Genomic DNA, 14,912 nt, shown 5'->3' with positions numbered 1-14,912 from the left:
ATAATGAATTTTTCGACAGTCGATCGACAGGTGGTACCCGAGACGAATTCTCCGGGAGACCAAAGAAAAGAAAAGAGACAGACAACTTTTTGCTAACAATACTTGAGCGAACGGCTGAGACATGTAATTCCGGCAGGTGACAGCAAAGAAGATTGTAAAGAAAGAGGTTACAAATAAAAAATAACCTTCAAGATACTTTTGAAAAATTACAGTCAGATTGTCATTCATATAAAATAATTTTAACGGTATGACGTGAATGACTCGGTCGGTAAGTTTAAACTCCCTTGTGGATATTCTTTAAAAGTTCCCAGGACTCTTAGCACATGTTAATTTCAAGCGACTGAGGATCACTTCACGTCTCTTTTTAGTCTTCGTATGGGAAAGCATGAAATTCTGAAGGAGCAAAGCTGTCGCAAGAAGTACCTGCCGGTTGGCGCATTAACATCACAATATTCGATGATTGCAAAAGCTCCTTAGCAACGGCCGTCGCCTTCTAGTCCGGCACACAGTAAATTCAACGGAATTAGTTGGCAACGGTCGTTGTTTCTCATTTCCTTATTCTTTCTTTGCTCTTTATTCCATGTATCTGCTCTCTCCCTTCGTGTCCGTCCAGCCTGTCGCAAGACCTACAGACCTATTTAACATGGACAGTGGACCATATGCGATATATTCATACAGGAGAAAGGGTTATCCCCGTGATCGGTGCTATCTGCTATTACACTACGAGCGACTGATACAAGGGTGAAAAATTAATGGAAAAAAAAATTCGTAATATCAAAAAACATTTTTTTAAAGTAAAATTATGTATTATTTATATAACATGATTCTGGGTCTCCCTGATGATGGACCAATGATTCTTGGTAAACGCTGATTAGCTCTATGCAGATCCCAGATACTGGTATCGCAGTGTACGGAAACTTGTGACACTGACAGATGAACACGTGACATGAAATTTCAGCCGCCATTTGTCATTGACAGGAATATCGTGCTCAGGGGAGCCTGGATGAGTGTTTTTAACAAGCATCTCTCGAGACTGGGGCTGAAAAATAAACATTCCCAGGAACTAAGACTGATCCCGTTAAGGGAGTCATTAGCCCTATTGGATAAGGAACGACAGATGTAAAGAGGCTGCTGGAGAGTAGTTTCCATTAAAAATCTACAGTAGCTCCATTTTGAAAATATCACTGATACTCGGTAAAAAAGAAAATATTTCAACTACGGAGCAAGTAAAAAATAATTTTGAAACAATTTACGGTAACCCTTTACATTTCCATTATATAACCTATGAGCGGTGGACGGTTCCGTTATGAAGATCAGAATTCAAGAATCCTTTTCGAAGATTCTTTGTCGAAAGGGTGGACCAGCCTAATCTCCCTAGGAATTCCAAAATGCTTAGTCCGATCCCTCAAAATCTTCAGGTAGTTCGCCATGGTGTATTCGTTTTATGAAAAAAAAAAGTTCAGCTGTACTTTTCCAAAGCGCATAAATTTATTTAGCGTTTACGTATACTTGACGAATGATATTTTTCTTCTTGGCAGAAATTAGAGTCCACGAGACACTCTTGAAAATTTCATTGAGAATCTACGAGAAAAGGAAACAGGTATACGTAATGGGTACTCCTGACTATGGGAACCACTTTCCTACGGAACAGGTAAATGTCTCCTTTGACTCGTATTCGGAAGTGAAATGCAAAATCTACCTGCGCAGGTGCGCTGACTCGTGGATTCGACCTAACGGTACGAGCATCGTGAATTCCAAGAGAAGCTAATATATGGTTTTCATTGGACATACTTCGCCTTCAGCCTAACCACTAGAAGAAAATACGGTCTAACTTGGCCATTAACGTGTCAGGAGCTTTCGCTCTCGAATTTCTCAAAATTTCAGTACGAGTAAGGAAGTCGAAAAATTACTGAAATCTTCGAAGAATTTGAAAAATTATTAAACCATAAAAATTTTTTTTTCCAAAAAAATCCTAAAGCGTCTCGAAGCGGTATCACAAGTAGGCCAGATAAAACTGACGTCGGCGGCTGCCGGATAAAATCGAAAAGGCTGCACACGACAGCTGGTCGAACGAGAGAGAATGCGGCAAAGAAGGGCGGGAAGGAAGAAGACAGGAAGTGGACGAGGGAAGTGTAAGAGAAGACGAGAGAAGGAAGCCGAGTAGCATCACTGACCTGCGCAACAGTCGTGGGCGCCGCTACTCGATGGCCGGGTCAGGTCAGGGGCGCCCTGTCGCCCTGGTTGGGAGAAGTTCAAATCAGGTCACCACCCACGTCATCCTCATTGCCACGTACGGAGCCCCATGACACACTTAGCAGCCCATTACCTCTGGGACTCTTGTGAAAATCTGACCGATACATCGAGCAATGAAATTCGCGTGAATCGAATTTCAAAAAAGAGGAAAAAAAGGGCATGTAAAAAATTTCAATAATTACCAAAAAAAAGCCATAAAAAAAAGCCCACCTTTGACCCCATAACGATCCTTGTCGATTTCCAATGAAATCCCAGCATCCAGCCTAAGAACCCATAACTACTTCTCCAAGTACCCTGGGTCAAAATGAACAATACCTTGGGATTCCACGAGGCAGCGTAACCTGGAGCTAGAATCCACTCTCCCGGGAGACTAGGATAACTAGGTCACAGCCAGATATCGACATCTTACCCACATCCCCGCGAGCACCGGCAGGACGAACCCCGCGTGCACCGTAACCAGCAGTAACTTTCACACAAGATTCGTAATAAAAAGGTAAAGTCGCTTGAAAAATATATCTGCGCATGATTTTATTATGAAACGCTCGGCCGAGTTATATTTAGCTCGGACGTTGACATTGATCGATTGCCCGATACACCTAGCCCACGTAACACAGGAATTAAAACTGCGTGCGAAGTGTTAGGGGAAAAATGAAAATTCTTATGCGTACAGGCATTCGCGTTACTGAACGACCGTTGGCCAATCGTTTCGTTGCGTTAAGCGTTCGGCCAGTGCATAACCTGCTTATGAAGTAACTAAGCAGCGTGACACGTAACAGCATAGCAACACACTTGTGCGCGCAGAGGATGCCGGGAAAGAATGGCTTCTAGCTGGAACACAAGGTTGAGGTCTGAGTTCGAGGCCAGCTCCCTCACTTTCCCACACAATTCCTAAGTGTAACTGTCTATATGGTACATACGTATGCGTACATATATCCACGTTACACGAATACAAGATCGCCAGGACCCGAGCGATTGTCAGAAAAGTTAATCACCTTCCGCCAATCTCATTGAAATTTTTCTTGATACGTACAATCATTTACGCTTTACGCTTCGCGCAAGTATTGCCATTGTCATTGAAAGTTATCGAACTGTGTACGCACGAAATCATGGTTGACGAAATCATGGTCGTGACGAATAGGTATATTTTTGAAATTCCAACAAATTTTTACGATCTATTGGGGCTTATTATTTTTTACGATGTTCCACGTGACATATATATTTTTTGTTATATATGGGAATTCCTGCGGGGTAATATTTATCTTTTCAACGAGACTGACTAAATTTCAGATAAAGAATTTATCGGATAATTATACCAACGATGTATATTGATGTATTAGGTTAAATTGACTTATACGCAATTTCAAAGTTACACGTCGTGCGTACGAACATTGTTCAGAATTTACCTGGATTTTTTTTTTTCCAAGTCGAATTTTAATAAAATTTTTGAAAAGATGACGTTAGGGAATAAGGAGGCTGCAAAGTTAAATATCTACGATCTAGTGGATTACGTCCTAGTAGCCAAGAGCGCGCAACGTGATTCATCGAGCCTCTACAGAAGGCATATATATGGCATGTATAATGGCCATCAATGTCACTCAGTGGCTGCTGTGCAAAATGGATCTTGAGCCACAGGTAACAGGTCTGCAGGATGGAAGGTTGGGACAATGCTCTCTTCAAGGATATCAACTTTTGCGAGCGTTCCGGACTTATTTAAACAAACACGTGCGACCCAAGAGTCGCGGGAGTTGCATGTTCATACGATCCTCTCAGTTATCTACAAGTACAACTTTTACATAGTCGTGTAATACCACTAAACGATCAAACTGTCTTTTGAATTACAGGCTAGTGACCCAATTGAGTATTTATTTTTGCGAAAGACAGAAAAGTTCAGGATTCAAGAGACAATTATCGCTTTTATATATATATATATATATATACCTAATGAAAAGTCCATTGACCACAAGAGTCGTAAGCATATAAAACCAGGTTAAAAACACTCGTACGACGTGTCCTTCGACAGTTCCTTAACTGTATTACAATAGCCACCCGGTACATGGACGCCCGGTATGAAATAATACAAGCGACGCCATGACAGCAGTGTTACGATTGAAAATTTCAGGTTGTCCATTAATTTCAATATAATCCCCCGTGGCTTTAAAACGTCTTCAGGAAATTGTATTCTCTATTGAAGAAGACCGGAGCAACATTTTCAACATAAATAGAATTGAAAATGTATTACGTGTAAGGTTAACGTATGCAAGACGAAGGTAAAAAGCTCGCGGCAGGAAGCTCGAGTGAGCGATCCGAAAGAAATGGCCGTCTAACCCGCTTGGCTTGTTCCAGTTGTTTGACAGCGTGCGACGCCATAATAAATCCACGAGGAACGTTCACTGGTAACGATGCAGCGAAGGAGAGTAGCAGAAGCTTCGGTGACGAGCGGAGGATACGTCGGGTGTTGGCGTCTGGAAGGAACCTGGATAGAGGAAGGTGCGCGCGCATGCGCACTGGAGAGAATGCTTTGCAAGGAATGGCGGGTAAGGCGGGAGAGTAAAAAAAGTCTGGTCGCGTCTTCAAGGGGCTTACGGAGGAGGGGAACTCCGGTAAGATGCGCGATCGTACGGGAAAGTTAGCAGTTCCTTCCATATTAGGTGTCTAAGGTAACGTCCAGGTTACACAGTGTGTCAGTCAGAGACGCCATGTTTATTTGATTAAGAATTAACGCGTCGCGGACAATAACCGATTGACGAGGCACCGTTGTGAAAGATCAAGAGTTGAAATATTAAGGAATTTAATGAGCACCGATAGCGAAACGGAGGTTGTTAATTTTCATGGATATAAAATGTAAATGATGCGAGAGGTGTCAATTGATACATGAAAATTTATGGGTACAGCTATTACGAGTATTTATATGATATTCTTGTACGTTCATTAGTATCGAGCCTTATTAATCATTAATTGCTAATATTTACTTCCTTTCCTTCGCCGATATATTTACTTAACGTGCGTCTTGCATCTAACGCTTCAAAGTCCGAAGTACCGTGCAGCAGACAACAGTCAGTAGGGAACGGCGGAATTGGGATGCGTAGCGCCACCTGCACCGTCGAAGGGAATCTAGAGATGCTTACAGAAACGGCAGACAGGTGGCGCCGTCGGCACCGCGTTATAACAGAGCGCCTTTCGCATCGTAAGGAAGAAAACAAAATCGAATAAGCTGCACTCGACATTCTTCGTAGTGCCAACTGGATAGACGATCGCGCGATATGTGCAGATTGGAATGTTTTTACCGCAGATGTGTCTTGTTAGAAAGGAAAAAAGAGTGACTTTTACGTACGTATCGATCTGCTGCAGGAAATCTACTAAACACAGTATTAGAGGTAAAGGTATGCATATATATATATAATATGGAACCACAAGCATCCTCATTATCGTAGAATAACAAAAATATCAGGCCTAAGCTGCGTTCGCGTATTCCTTCAACAATTTACATTGTCAGTGAAACTGATAACAATAATAATGCCGTGAGCGACCTCGTTTACCCCAACCCTACCGACTCGAAGTCACCGAATGAAAAAGGAAAAGTAATAGACCAGAGGGGGTTGGTGTCAGAGTGAAGAGAAAAAGGGTCAGTGGAGGTCGAGTCAGATCAGGCTAGATTAGACAAGGTATATCTAGGGTTAAGTAAGAGGGACGAAAAAGCGAGACTCGATGACCCACATGCAAAGAAGTTGGCCTGTCGCGTTAAAAGTTTCTGCCTTGTCGAGTCGCGTCTGCGGTCGTTCGATTAGCAAGTCAAGCAGAAGGCATATCGATCGTACTTTAATTCGGAGTCCGGCGGACTAGTGCGAGTCCCGCTCTATCGTCTGCTCGCTGGATACCGTAGAAAAGTGTTAGCCGCGAGAAAAAAAAAACTTCATTTTTCAAATTCGCATTCACGAAACCGGAAGTACCAACGTGCGATGCCTATACTTTCGTTAAAACAACATCCAACGTAAAGGAACGAGCGCGTAAACGAAAATGCACACGAAAAATTCCTTCATTAAAAAATGCACTTAAAAGTATGAATTAGCTAAAAAATAATTTTAAAAAATGCAGCGATCGACATAACCATATACAAAAAAAAAAAAAAAAGAAAAACGCACGTGATTGCTGGTAAATTTTGCGGAATGCAATATGTACGCTGCATGATCTAGGTCAGACATGAGACGCCTATACGTGCTGATAACGGTCTGACTGATTACGAACCAACGACCTACATCAACGGCAGCCCGCGTGTACGTGTGCGCGTTATAAAAGCCAATGATCCTGACAGCGACAGAGGATCTATAATTGACCGCTGATGTTGGCACTGCGTGGACTCCGGGAGCAGAGAGAGAGAGAGAGAGAGAGAGAGAGAGAATCACGAGGTAAACAAAAAAAAAACCCGAGAAAAGTCGATAGAAGCGTACAGGGACGAAGGTTCACGCAACGTGCGCAGCATCGCGCATAACGAGCGTTACGTAAGAGCGGCATGGAGTTTTAAATTCAAAGTGCAGCCAGTGTACGCAGTTCGCTCGTAGTGTCTGCCGAGCGATAAGCGAACGTTGATAAGTGCGAGGCGTTAAACGTATCACGATATGCCCGTCCGAAGTCACGTTACGCGCGTACGGGATAAATAATTCTAGAATTCAGAAGCCGCGCGAGAATCCAGCTAGAAAATGGCTTGGATGCTAAGAAAAAAAAAAAAAGGTTAAGAAAAATTGTATGTACAATAAGAATTAGAGTTCCAAGAATACCTAGCCCTGGTATACGAAAGAGCTGAGGTTGCTTGGGATTAAACTAGACGAGGTTTCATTGTCGCACGAGTAACATAGATATAGACGATTACGGAGCGAAAGCCAAAAGCGACTAGCGGAGGGACAAAGACGAGGTTAGGGGCGGGAGGAGCCGTAGCAGGATGCATCGACACAGATGCACTCCCATTTCCGAGGCTAGTGCGTCGTCTACGTGTAACCGGGAAGGCCACCGGATGCACCGGAAATGCAAGCAAAAGGTCGCCGGGAACAGCCGCCGTGAAGCAACGGGAGAGCCTCGTAAAAAAGGTAGGCTGGGTTCGAGGCTTTTATGCGCCGCGGGAAGCATAAACGAAGCAGGAAAAAAAAACATTGGGTCTTCGATCGGCAGACACGAGAGAGGGAAAGCGTGAAAGACACCCCGTATGTATATTTTGAAGCGTGCAAGCGAATGTGCGTTCGTTGCGCGAGCTGTTTTCAAACGTAGCCGTGAGTACGCGAGAGCCCGAGAGGCGTTCCGTACGTCCCCGCGCCCGTTTCCCTCGTGTAAAACCGTCTAAGCCGTCCCTCGGGCCTGGAGACCTACAATTCCAAGTATAGCAAAGGCGCAGACCGACCATTATCATATGGGCCAGTGCGCAGTCTGCGTGGGACGAAAAAGCAGCAGTCATTCGTCGTCGTCGGTGCATCGCGATCTCTACTGGAGTCGAAGGATATCTATCTGACGGTGGCACATATGTCACACGTGATATATCCATCACCACACCCACAGAACTCCACACGCCAAAGGCAGTTCCTCCGCGTACGTGCGCGTACGAGCGTGTAATTTCATCCGCAGATAACTACACGGTCTGCCGGGTGCATATGAGTAGGTACCCATGTGTGTCTTACACAGCCGAGGGCATGTAGATAGACTGCAGTGGGATGTTAGTCAAGGCCATATCTGCATCCTGCACTTTGCCTGTTAACCGCTGACGACATCTAGCGTAGGAATCCCGAGTTAAGTAGGAGGGCAGATTCAGGTCGATCTCCGTGCGATCGGGCGCGATTTTCTTACAATTAGCCAATTTCGAAGCCACGAGGATCCCTGAGCCAAGGACGCGGGCCCCGTGGATCGGGCTAAGGTCGTTAAGGTCTCGTTCATACGGGCGTAGGTTCAATGAGGTGCGCCGCCGCCTTTGGCGTATTATGAGGGCAGGCATTAATTGCGACAGAGACGCTTCTCTGCGTGACGAGGGAGTTTGTCAGCATGTGGGTATTTTGCGTTGGTATCGTAATCACCCGCATTTAACAATGGCGCAGGTCTTCGCGATACGATCTCGATTCCACTTTGCTCGACATTGAACGATTAATTTTATAGGTGATCAATACTAAAAAAAAAAAAAAAATATTCGCTCTGAGATACTCCTGTTTGTAATCCAGTCATTGGGCATAGACCGAGATGACTGAACTCTGACCTAACTCTCGGTACAGCTCGGTCTACCGATAAATAATGGACTAGTGGGACGATTAAACGAAGCACCAATTGATTACAACGTGGTGCGATGCTGCAGTCGCTCAATTGCTCAATCCAATCTGCCAGGGAGCGGCAATCCTTTAGTCAATGTCCGCGTGTAATGGAATTGTATGATTTTCTCTGACAAACGCCGACGTCTCGTCGGATCCCGAGACTTCATCTTGACTCCCGTGAAAGTGATGGATCGGCATCTTCGCTGCTCCCGGAGCGCCTTCGTTTCATTTTCGTGCGAGTCCTTCGGGAGGTTACGCCATCTTTTAATACGCGAAGTGACGTCACGAGAGTAAGTAAAGACTAATTGCAATAAAGCTAAGGGAAATTGGGTACCTACGTGCGCGTACAACGGGGACGAAGAATCGAGAGGTCTGATGAATGAAATAAGGATAGACAGATTGGGGGAGATTGACGAGGTTAGGGTGAGGGGATAGAATAATTACGGAGGGGATAGTACGGGAGTGGTGCGGGTACTGGCTCTTTTTTTTGTAGGGAACAGAGCGCCGAGAAGAAAGAGAAGTGCCGTCGATGTATGCGTGGCTACGGAGCAGTATGCCAGTAGCGTAATTCAGCGGTCGAGTGGCTCATAGGCGGAAGTGCAGTTCTGCATTGGAGGTGACATCACATCCGTAGCCACAGCCAATTACGTTTTGCTCTCTTTTTGTTGTCCCCCGTCGGCTGGTAAACTGTGGAGCGTGCATTCACGAAGCGTGCGAGCCGCCGTGTATATGGCGAGAGACGGGAATATTTCAAATTGACCGACGCGTGATGATTCACGTGACTCGCCGTCGGGCATGGCTGACTTCTGCGCACGCGGTGCGCGCAGCTCCTGCGCATGCGCGGGCAGGGTCCGCGATGCATCTAGGCCACGCCGGACGGTTCTCGTCCGTAACAACTAGACCGGTAGATCTGTGACACAGTGTCTTACTGATAATACCGGTTACCGATTATGCTCGGACCGCGCATGCGCAGTCCCTTATACCTTTCACGCGCATTGAAACTCTATATACAGTCTAATTGAAAGTTTAAGGACATTTGAGGTTACGAAGAATTGTCGAAAGGACCAACAACGAATCTCGTGTGGCAAGAGGATCGAGTGGGATTCGGGGTAAGGGGAGGATATAAAAATATGGCAGTCATCGCCGTAGGCAGTAGGTTCGCGGTGGGTCGCGAGTACGAAGAGAAAGTCAAGAGTCTTCGAAATGCGATCCCGAGCGCGGCTACCCAATCCAAACGTCGAACGTAAACCAAGTGGAAAGTATCCTTCGCACGCGGCTACACGTAACGATAACGGTGTGGGAGTAAGAAGTTCGAGGAACGGTAGGGCGAGAAGGATAAAGAATGAGATCGTTATCCGAGCAGTGGGTGAAAAATGATACAATAAAATATAATGGGGCACTCACCTATTTTACCGTTGGGACTATAAGGATCGTAGCTGCCCGAGCTCATGGGACTCGCGTAGCCATTGTTATTCGGAGGCGGCGGCGGTGGTTGCTGGCTCTGAACCTGAGGATTCGAGTGAGCCGCCGGTGGCTGTTGCTGCTGCTGCTGAAGTTGCTGCTGCGGCGTGGTATAGATCAGATGCTGATTCGGCAGGGGTCCTTGGGGCGAGCTTGGGCTATTGGGGGCAAGCCAGTCGTCCGGTCGCGGTCGCTTGTTGCTGCTGGCGATCCCGGCAAAGAGTCCTCTGCTGCCACCGACCGAGCCGGTGACGGTGGTCACCGGGGTGCCAGAGACGGTCGAGGTGCCAGCAAGGTGCTCAGGGGTTTCAGCCTTGATACAGGCCCCGGCGGGCCCACTGTTCGGACCCTCGGAAGTCTCCATACTCGAGGGAGCTAACCTGGTAGCGGGGGCCAGTACGACACCCCCCGCCCCCACCACCCCCGACGCCTCATCGTACCGCACCGCGACGCTGCCGCTCACTAAGCTGGCCACCGTGACTCGAGTTCTCCCCCCGCCCTGCGCACTCTCGCCGGCCCTGACCTGCTACCGTCTCTACTTCCTTTTTCACCAGCGAGTCCTGCCTTATGACTCTGCTCCCTTTCCGCCAAAAATTCCTCGTACGCTCCACGAGCCACCGCACCTTCCTCACTGTTCACTTCAAACACCACTTCTCACACACCACTTCGTTCACCTTGCCACTTCGCCCTTTCTTCCCTCCCGTAGCCCCCTCCCTACCCTCTTCCCTCCCTTCGTCACTCGGCACTTGCTGCCCCCTGGCCTGCGACTCTCGATTATCCCGGCATGCGCCAAGTATTTCCCGCACCGAACCCACCTTTTGATCCCCGTGCGGGTCTTCGATCCCCTTGGGTCCTTCCCGGTGACGTCTCTGGTTAAACGAAAAATAAAAGTCCCCCTCCAACCTCCAACACCCGAAGCACGAGATTCTTTCCCCGTGTCTTACTACGTCCCTTTATTTTCCTCTCCTTTCTCTCGATCTTACTATCCGTCTCTCTCAGCCCGCATAGACGCACGCTCGAGATTTCACATTGATTATCTTCGCCACGCTAACGTCGCCCGATGCTTCTGCTTCTGGCGGCGGCGCTGCTGGCCGGCTCGGCTGCCGATGCTTCTTGCTTTGTTGCTTCTGCTACTTTTCCGCCGTTGAGACCTTGAGACTCGACTCGACCAATGGGAGCGGCTCTCTCGTCCCGCAGAATCCTGCGGAATTGCTTTCTCTGGCCACGAGAGAGAGACCTGTCAGATCCTACGGCGATTCTTCGGTGATCCTCTTACGATGATCTCGAAATCCTATCGCATCTTTACGTGAGCGTCCAATCTCTCCCTTTGCATACTGTCCTCCGGGACTATACACCCGTCTGTCTTCTGAGGTATCTGTAACACGACACCGTGACCAATCCCATTAGCACAATACCGAAGTATAATAATAATAACAAACATATAATCAAGATCGTCAGATTAATCGAAAAGCTCCACGAAACAGTTTAAAATTCCCGCCTGTCACGTGGTACCGCCGCTTCGCTCTCATATGGTACCAGCCACCAATCTATTTTCGCGATCCCGACAGCATCTAGCTAAACGTAAACCCGACGTCGATTTAACGAAGGTATAATTGATCAATGGAGACACCACTGAAGAAGTCCGACAGAGATCGGTGCGTCGGTGACGGAAACGTCAAAAATCTGAAGACGTACTAACGGTAGCCACACGGCGCGAACCTGGTACCGTGACGCAGTTGCCGAAACTGTGGGACCAGGGACCCCCACCAGAGCTCGAAAGCCGTGAGTAGGTACCGGATGAGGGGCCATGGGAGAACGAGAGGGGATAAGGTCCGGGGCCCCAACTTTCTACGCAGCTAAGAACTCGGACTGGCCCCAAAAAACGAACGGCGCGCAGTCGCCTCGAATCGGACCCGCTTGTTTATCACGTAGCTTATTAAGAATATATATATATATATGTCGATAGGTATGCACCACTGGCCCACTATCCCCAAAAGAGAGAGAAAATCCTTGTCAATCCTTCCGATCGAATTTTCTTGCTAGGAAGATTTACAACCTCAGACTGTCACCGGTTCATGAAGGTACTGCGGCATATCGCGACCGGTCTTGACGTACGACTCAATCGACGATCAAACTGGGACTCCGGTAGTACAGTACCTCGGTAACATCCAGGTGGAACGTGACGTATAGACATACGGATAGACCACGAGGAATAAAAGCGGCAGGAACTTGGATGACCAATATGAATTCCGATCACGCAGTACCGTTGTCGGTTCTACGCGGAGTCAGAGGCTGCCGCGTCCGGTTCCTGACACCGTATACCTCGGCCATTACTTCACTTCGCCAGCCTTTCCTCGCTCCGCCTTATACCTGAAATCCCCTATCCAAGATAGAGTAAGCCAACCGACCAACCAACTCAGTCATTCCATGACGCAATGATCTCGCAACTCCTCCGACAACTTTCTTTATTTCTCCTCGTGTCACTGAGCCCGCGTCCTAGCCTGGCGTCACCGAAAAATCAAAGTCCCGACGTATAAAACCGGTAGCTGTCGAATTCGCAAATTACACGTGTGCACCTAGGACGCTTGAAAAGTCTCATAGATATCAAACGAGACAGTGGGTTAAGTAAGACGATCATTTGGGTAACACGGCTAAATAAGTGTGTTCGCAGTTCGACGCACTCTTCGTTGGTTCCCATCGCGAACCCGTGACGCGAATTCTCCATGTAATTGAAGCCACACGCCGTGACAGAAAGAAATCACGTTGCGTCATAATATTTGCGCTGTCAATTATGTGTCGTTGACCCCAGTTCGGAATTTCGGCTCGTGACAGTTTGACCTTGATCGAGAAATCGGAGCAGCGAACACGTGACCGAATGAAAATTTTGAAAAATTTCACATAAACCGGTACGAGATAATTTATGGGGATAAATAAAAAAAATTTTCTAAAATCTTTTTTCACTTTAATTACGTACACGTAAAACGTAAGTCTCGCGTTTTATGCGAAATCTCGATCTTAAGATTGGTCTCGTATTCCAACCTCAAAATCGAAGAGCTCACGTTCAGCCACTTTCGCATTCAGTCTAGAAACGATCGTATTCCGAGTACGAGAATAACGATTACTTTAGGGTTGGAGTTATCTCTGTATCCTTGTCTTTTATGTTTACGAGCCTCGCGACTACGCAGGCAGCCAACACAACGTCTTGGCTCGCCCGTCGCTGAGTGTACGTGACACGCGTGTCCGACAACCCGGTTTGCCCGGTGAACGTGGTTCTCTTGTTTAGTACCATCCGCAGTGAGAGCCGTGCGAACCGACTGACCTATACTTTATTAATAACAGGTTAGCCAACCAACGAAATTTTTAACGCGACATTCAGACCGATCAAACTAGCAGTCCTTGTACGCGTTTCGTCTACGATGGAAATCCTAGGGAATTTATTGCCAGTGTACTTGGAAACCCGACTCGAATCTCGGTCACGTTGAAACACGTGGGCGGCTTATTGGAAGGAGCTCTGACGAGCTGTGTCGCGAGAAAGGTCAGGTGCCTTCGGGTTCGCCCGCTCGGGTTATTAATAACGTGTTAAGGAGCCGGGTACCACGCCGAGGTTGGTACGCACCTGATACGTGAAAATATTATTTTCGAGTAACGTTCAAACGGTTACGTGATATACTCTTTACGAGTCCTTGGTGGCTCCCGAAAACAACAATACGAATCCGATCGGTGAACTTTATTCAAGGAAGTATAATTTTTTATTAACGAAAAAATTTTTTATTTCCATCATTAAAATTTCAATGTCAAATTTATGCGCGCAAACCTGAGATGCATAAAAACACTGGTTTCCAGCAAACTCGTACGTGCATTATCGATCGACTGGCTGGTCCACTCTCTCCGGTCGCCGAGCAGAGAGAACCTAACCTCCGACACTAACCCTGACCCACCCCACGGAGTTGGCCTCGAACCCCGCTTCCGCGCCCCAGTCCATCGGACGGCGGCTCTGAATCGACGTCGGCGTCGTCGGTGACGCCATTGGCATCGTCGGGTATCTCGCGATGAAACGGACGCTGCGGTCTACCCGATTGTTACGTAATAAATACGTAAGAGGCCATGCACCTGTGCGCGTCAAATTACACGATTACGTCAAAGTAGCTTAATCGTCGCAGAATCACGTTATTGGGTCAATAGATAGAAAATATCGAAAAGTCACGGTCAATGATTTTTCTTACTCTCATGACTAACTCGATTCTGAGGATAAGTATAATTTAAAATAAAAAGAGCTTCATATAGAAACAATCATTAATGGCGCGACCTTGTTAAGTTAACAGAGTGCCAGGAGTATAAATCGCAGCATCCCAGATTGCAACTGCGTCCAAGATCCCCCCCACCCCAAGAAGAAGCATCGTCCCGACAGCAATACTCCCCCCCATTCCACAAGCTGTGTACCAATCTAGGTTAGAGTCCTGGCGACCCCGAGCAGCTACAGGGGCGAACTCTCGCGAAGAGGTAAGACGCTGGTCCAGGGCCACGGTCTCCCGCCTCTCCTGCCTCGGCAGGCAGAAAGAGCATCTAGCTCAATGCCTGCCCTCGCTCTGAGATTCACGTCCCGAGAGCGAACCACCAACCACCAGGAACCCGCCGCCACCTTCCGCCACCAACCAGCAGGCAGTAGCGGTGCCAGCTCCACCCTTCACCTTTCACCCTTCTCTCTCTCTCTCTCTCTCTCTCTCTCTCTCTCTCTCTCTCTCTCTAACCATCCCAGCATTCCTTCCGTCCCAGCTCAGCTATCGTAGCCAGTAACTGGGGCATCAAATCGATTCTGCACCACCGGCTAGTTAGCCCTGTCCTTCTTCTCACTGCGGTATGACATTCACCCCCTCTCCTTCTCTACTGTTCTCCCTGCCCCCCCCCCCCCCCCCCCCCCCC

At 47.4% G+C, this 14,912-nt stretch overlaps 1 protein-coding gene and 1 long non-coding RNA gene across 8 annotated transcripts in view; both read right to left on the bottom strand.

Annotated features, from left to right (window-relative positions):
• The window catches only part of LOC107272413 (ecdysone receptor), a 30,120-nt gene extending 19,431 nt beyond the window's left edge, over window positions 1-10,689 (bottom strand). For both annotated transcript variants that reach the window (XM_025089849.1, XM_025089851.1), the window contains exon 1: window positions 9,936-10,689. In XM_025089849.1, coding sequence (XP_024945617.1) covers window positions 9,936-10,356 — 421 coding nt within the window. In that variant the 5' untranslated portion in view covers window positions 10,357-10,689. The remainder of the gene's footprint in view (window positions 1-9,935) is intronic.
• A 29-nt stretch (window positions 10,690-10,718) lies between these two features.
• LOC112495069 overlaps window positions 10,719-14,912 on the bottom strand; it is a 32,293-nt gene continuing 28,099 nt past the window's right edge. For all 6 annotated transcript variants that reach the window (XR_003061248.1, XR_003061247.1, XR_003061250.1 and 3 more), the window contains one exon: window positions 10,719-11,367. This is a non-coding gene — a long non-coding RNA (uncharacterized LOC112495069). The remainder of the gene's footprint in view (window positions 11,368-14,912) is intronic.

The sequence above is a fragment of the Cephus cinctus genome, unplaced genomic scaffold, assembly GCF_000341935.2.
Source record: "Cephus cinctus unplaced genomic scaffold, Ccin1 Ccin1_scaffold1184, whole genome shotgun sequence".
In the NCBI taxonomy this organism is placed as follows: domain Eukaryota; kingdom Metazoa; phylum Arthropoda; class Insecta; order Hymenoptera; family Cephidae; genus Cephus; species Cephus cinctus.
This window is presented reverse-complemented; position numbering and strand designations above follow the sequence as displayed.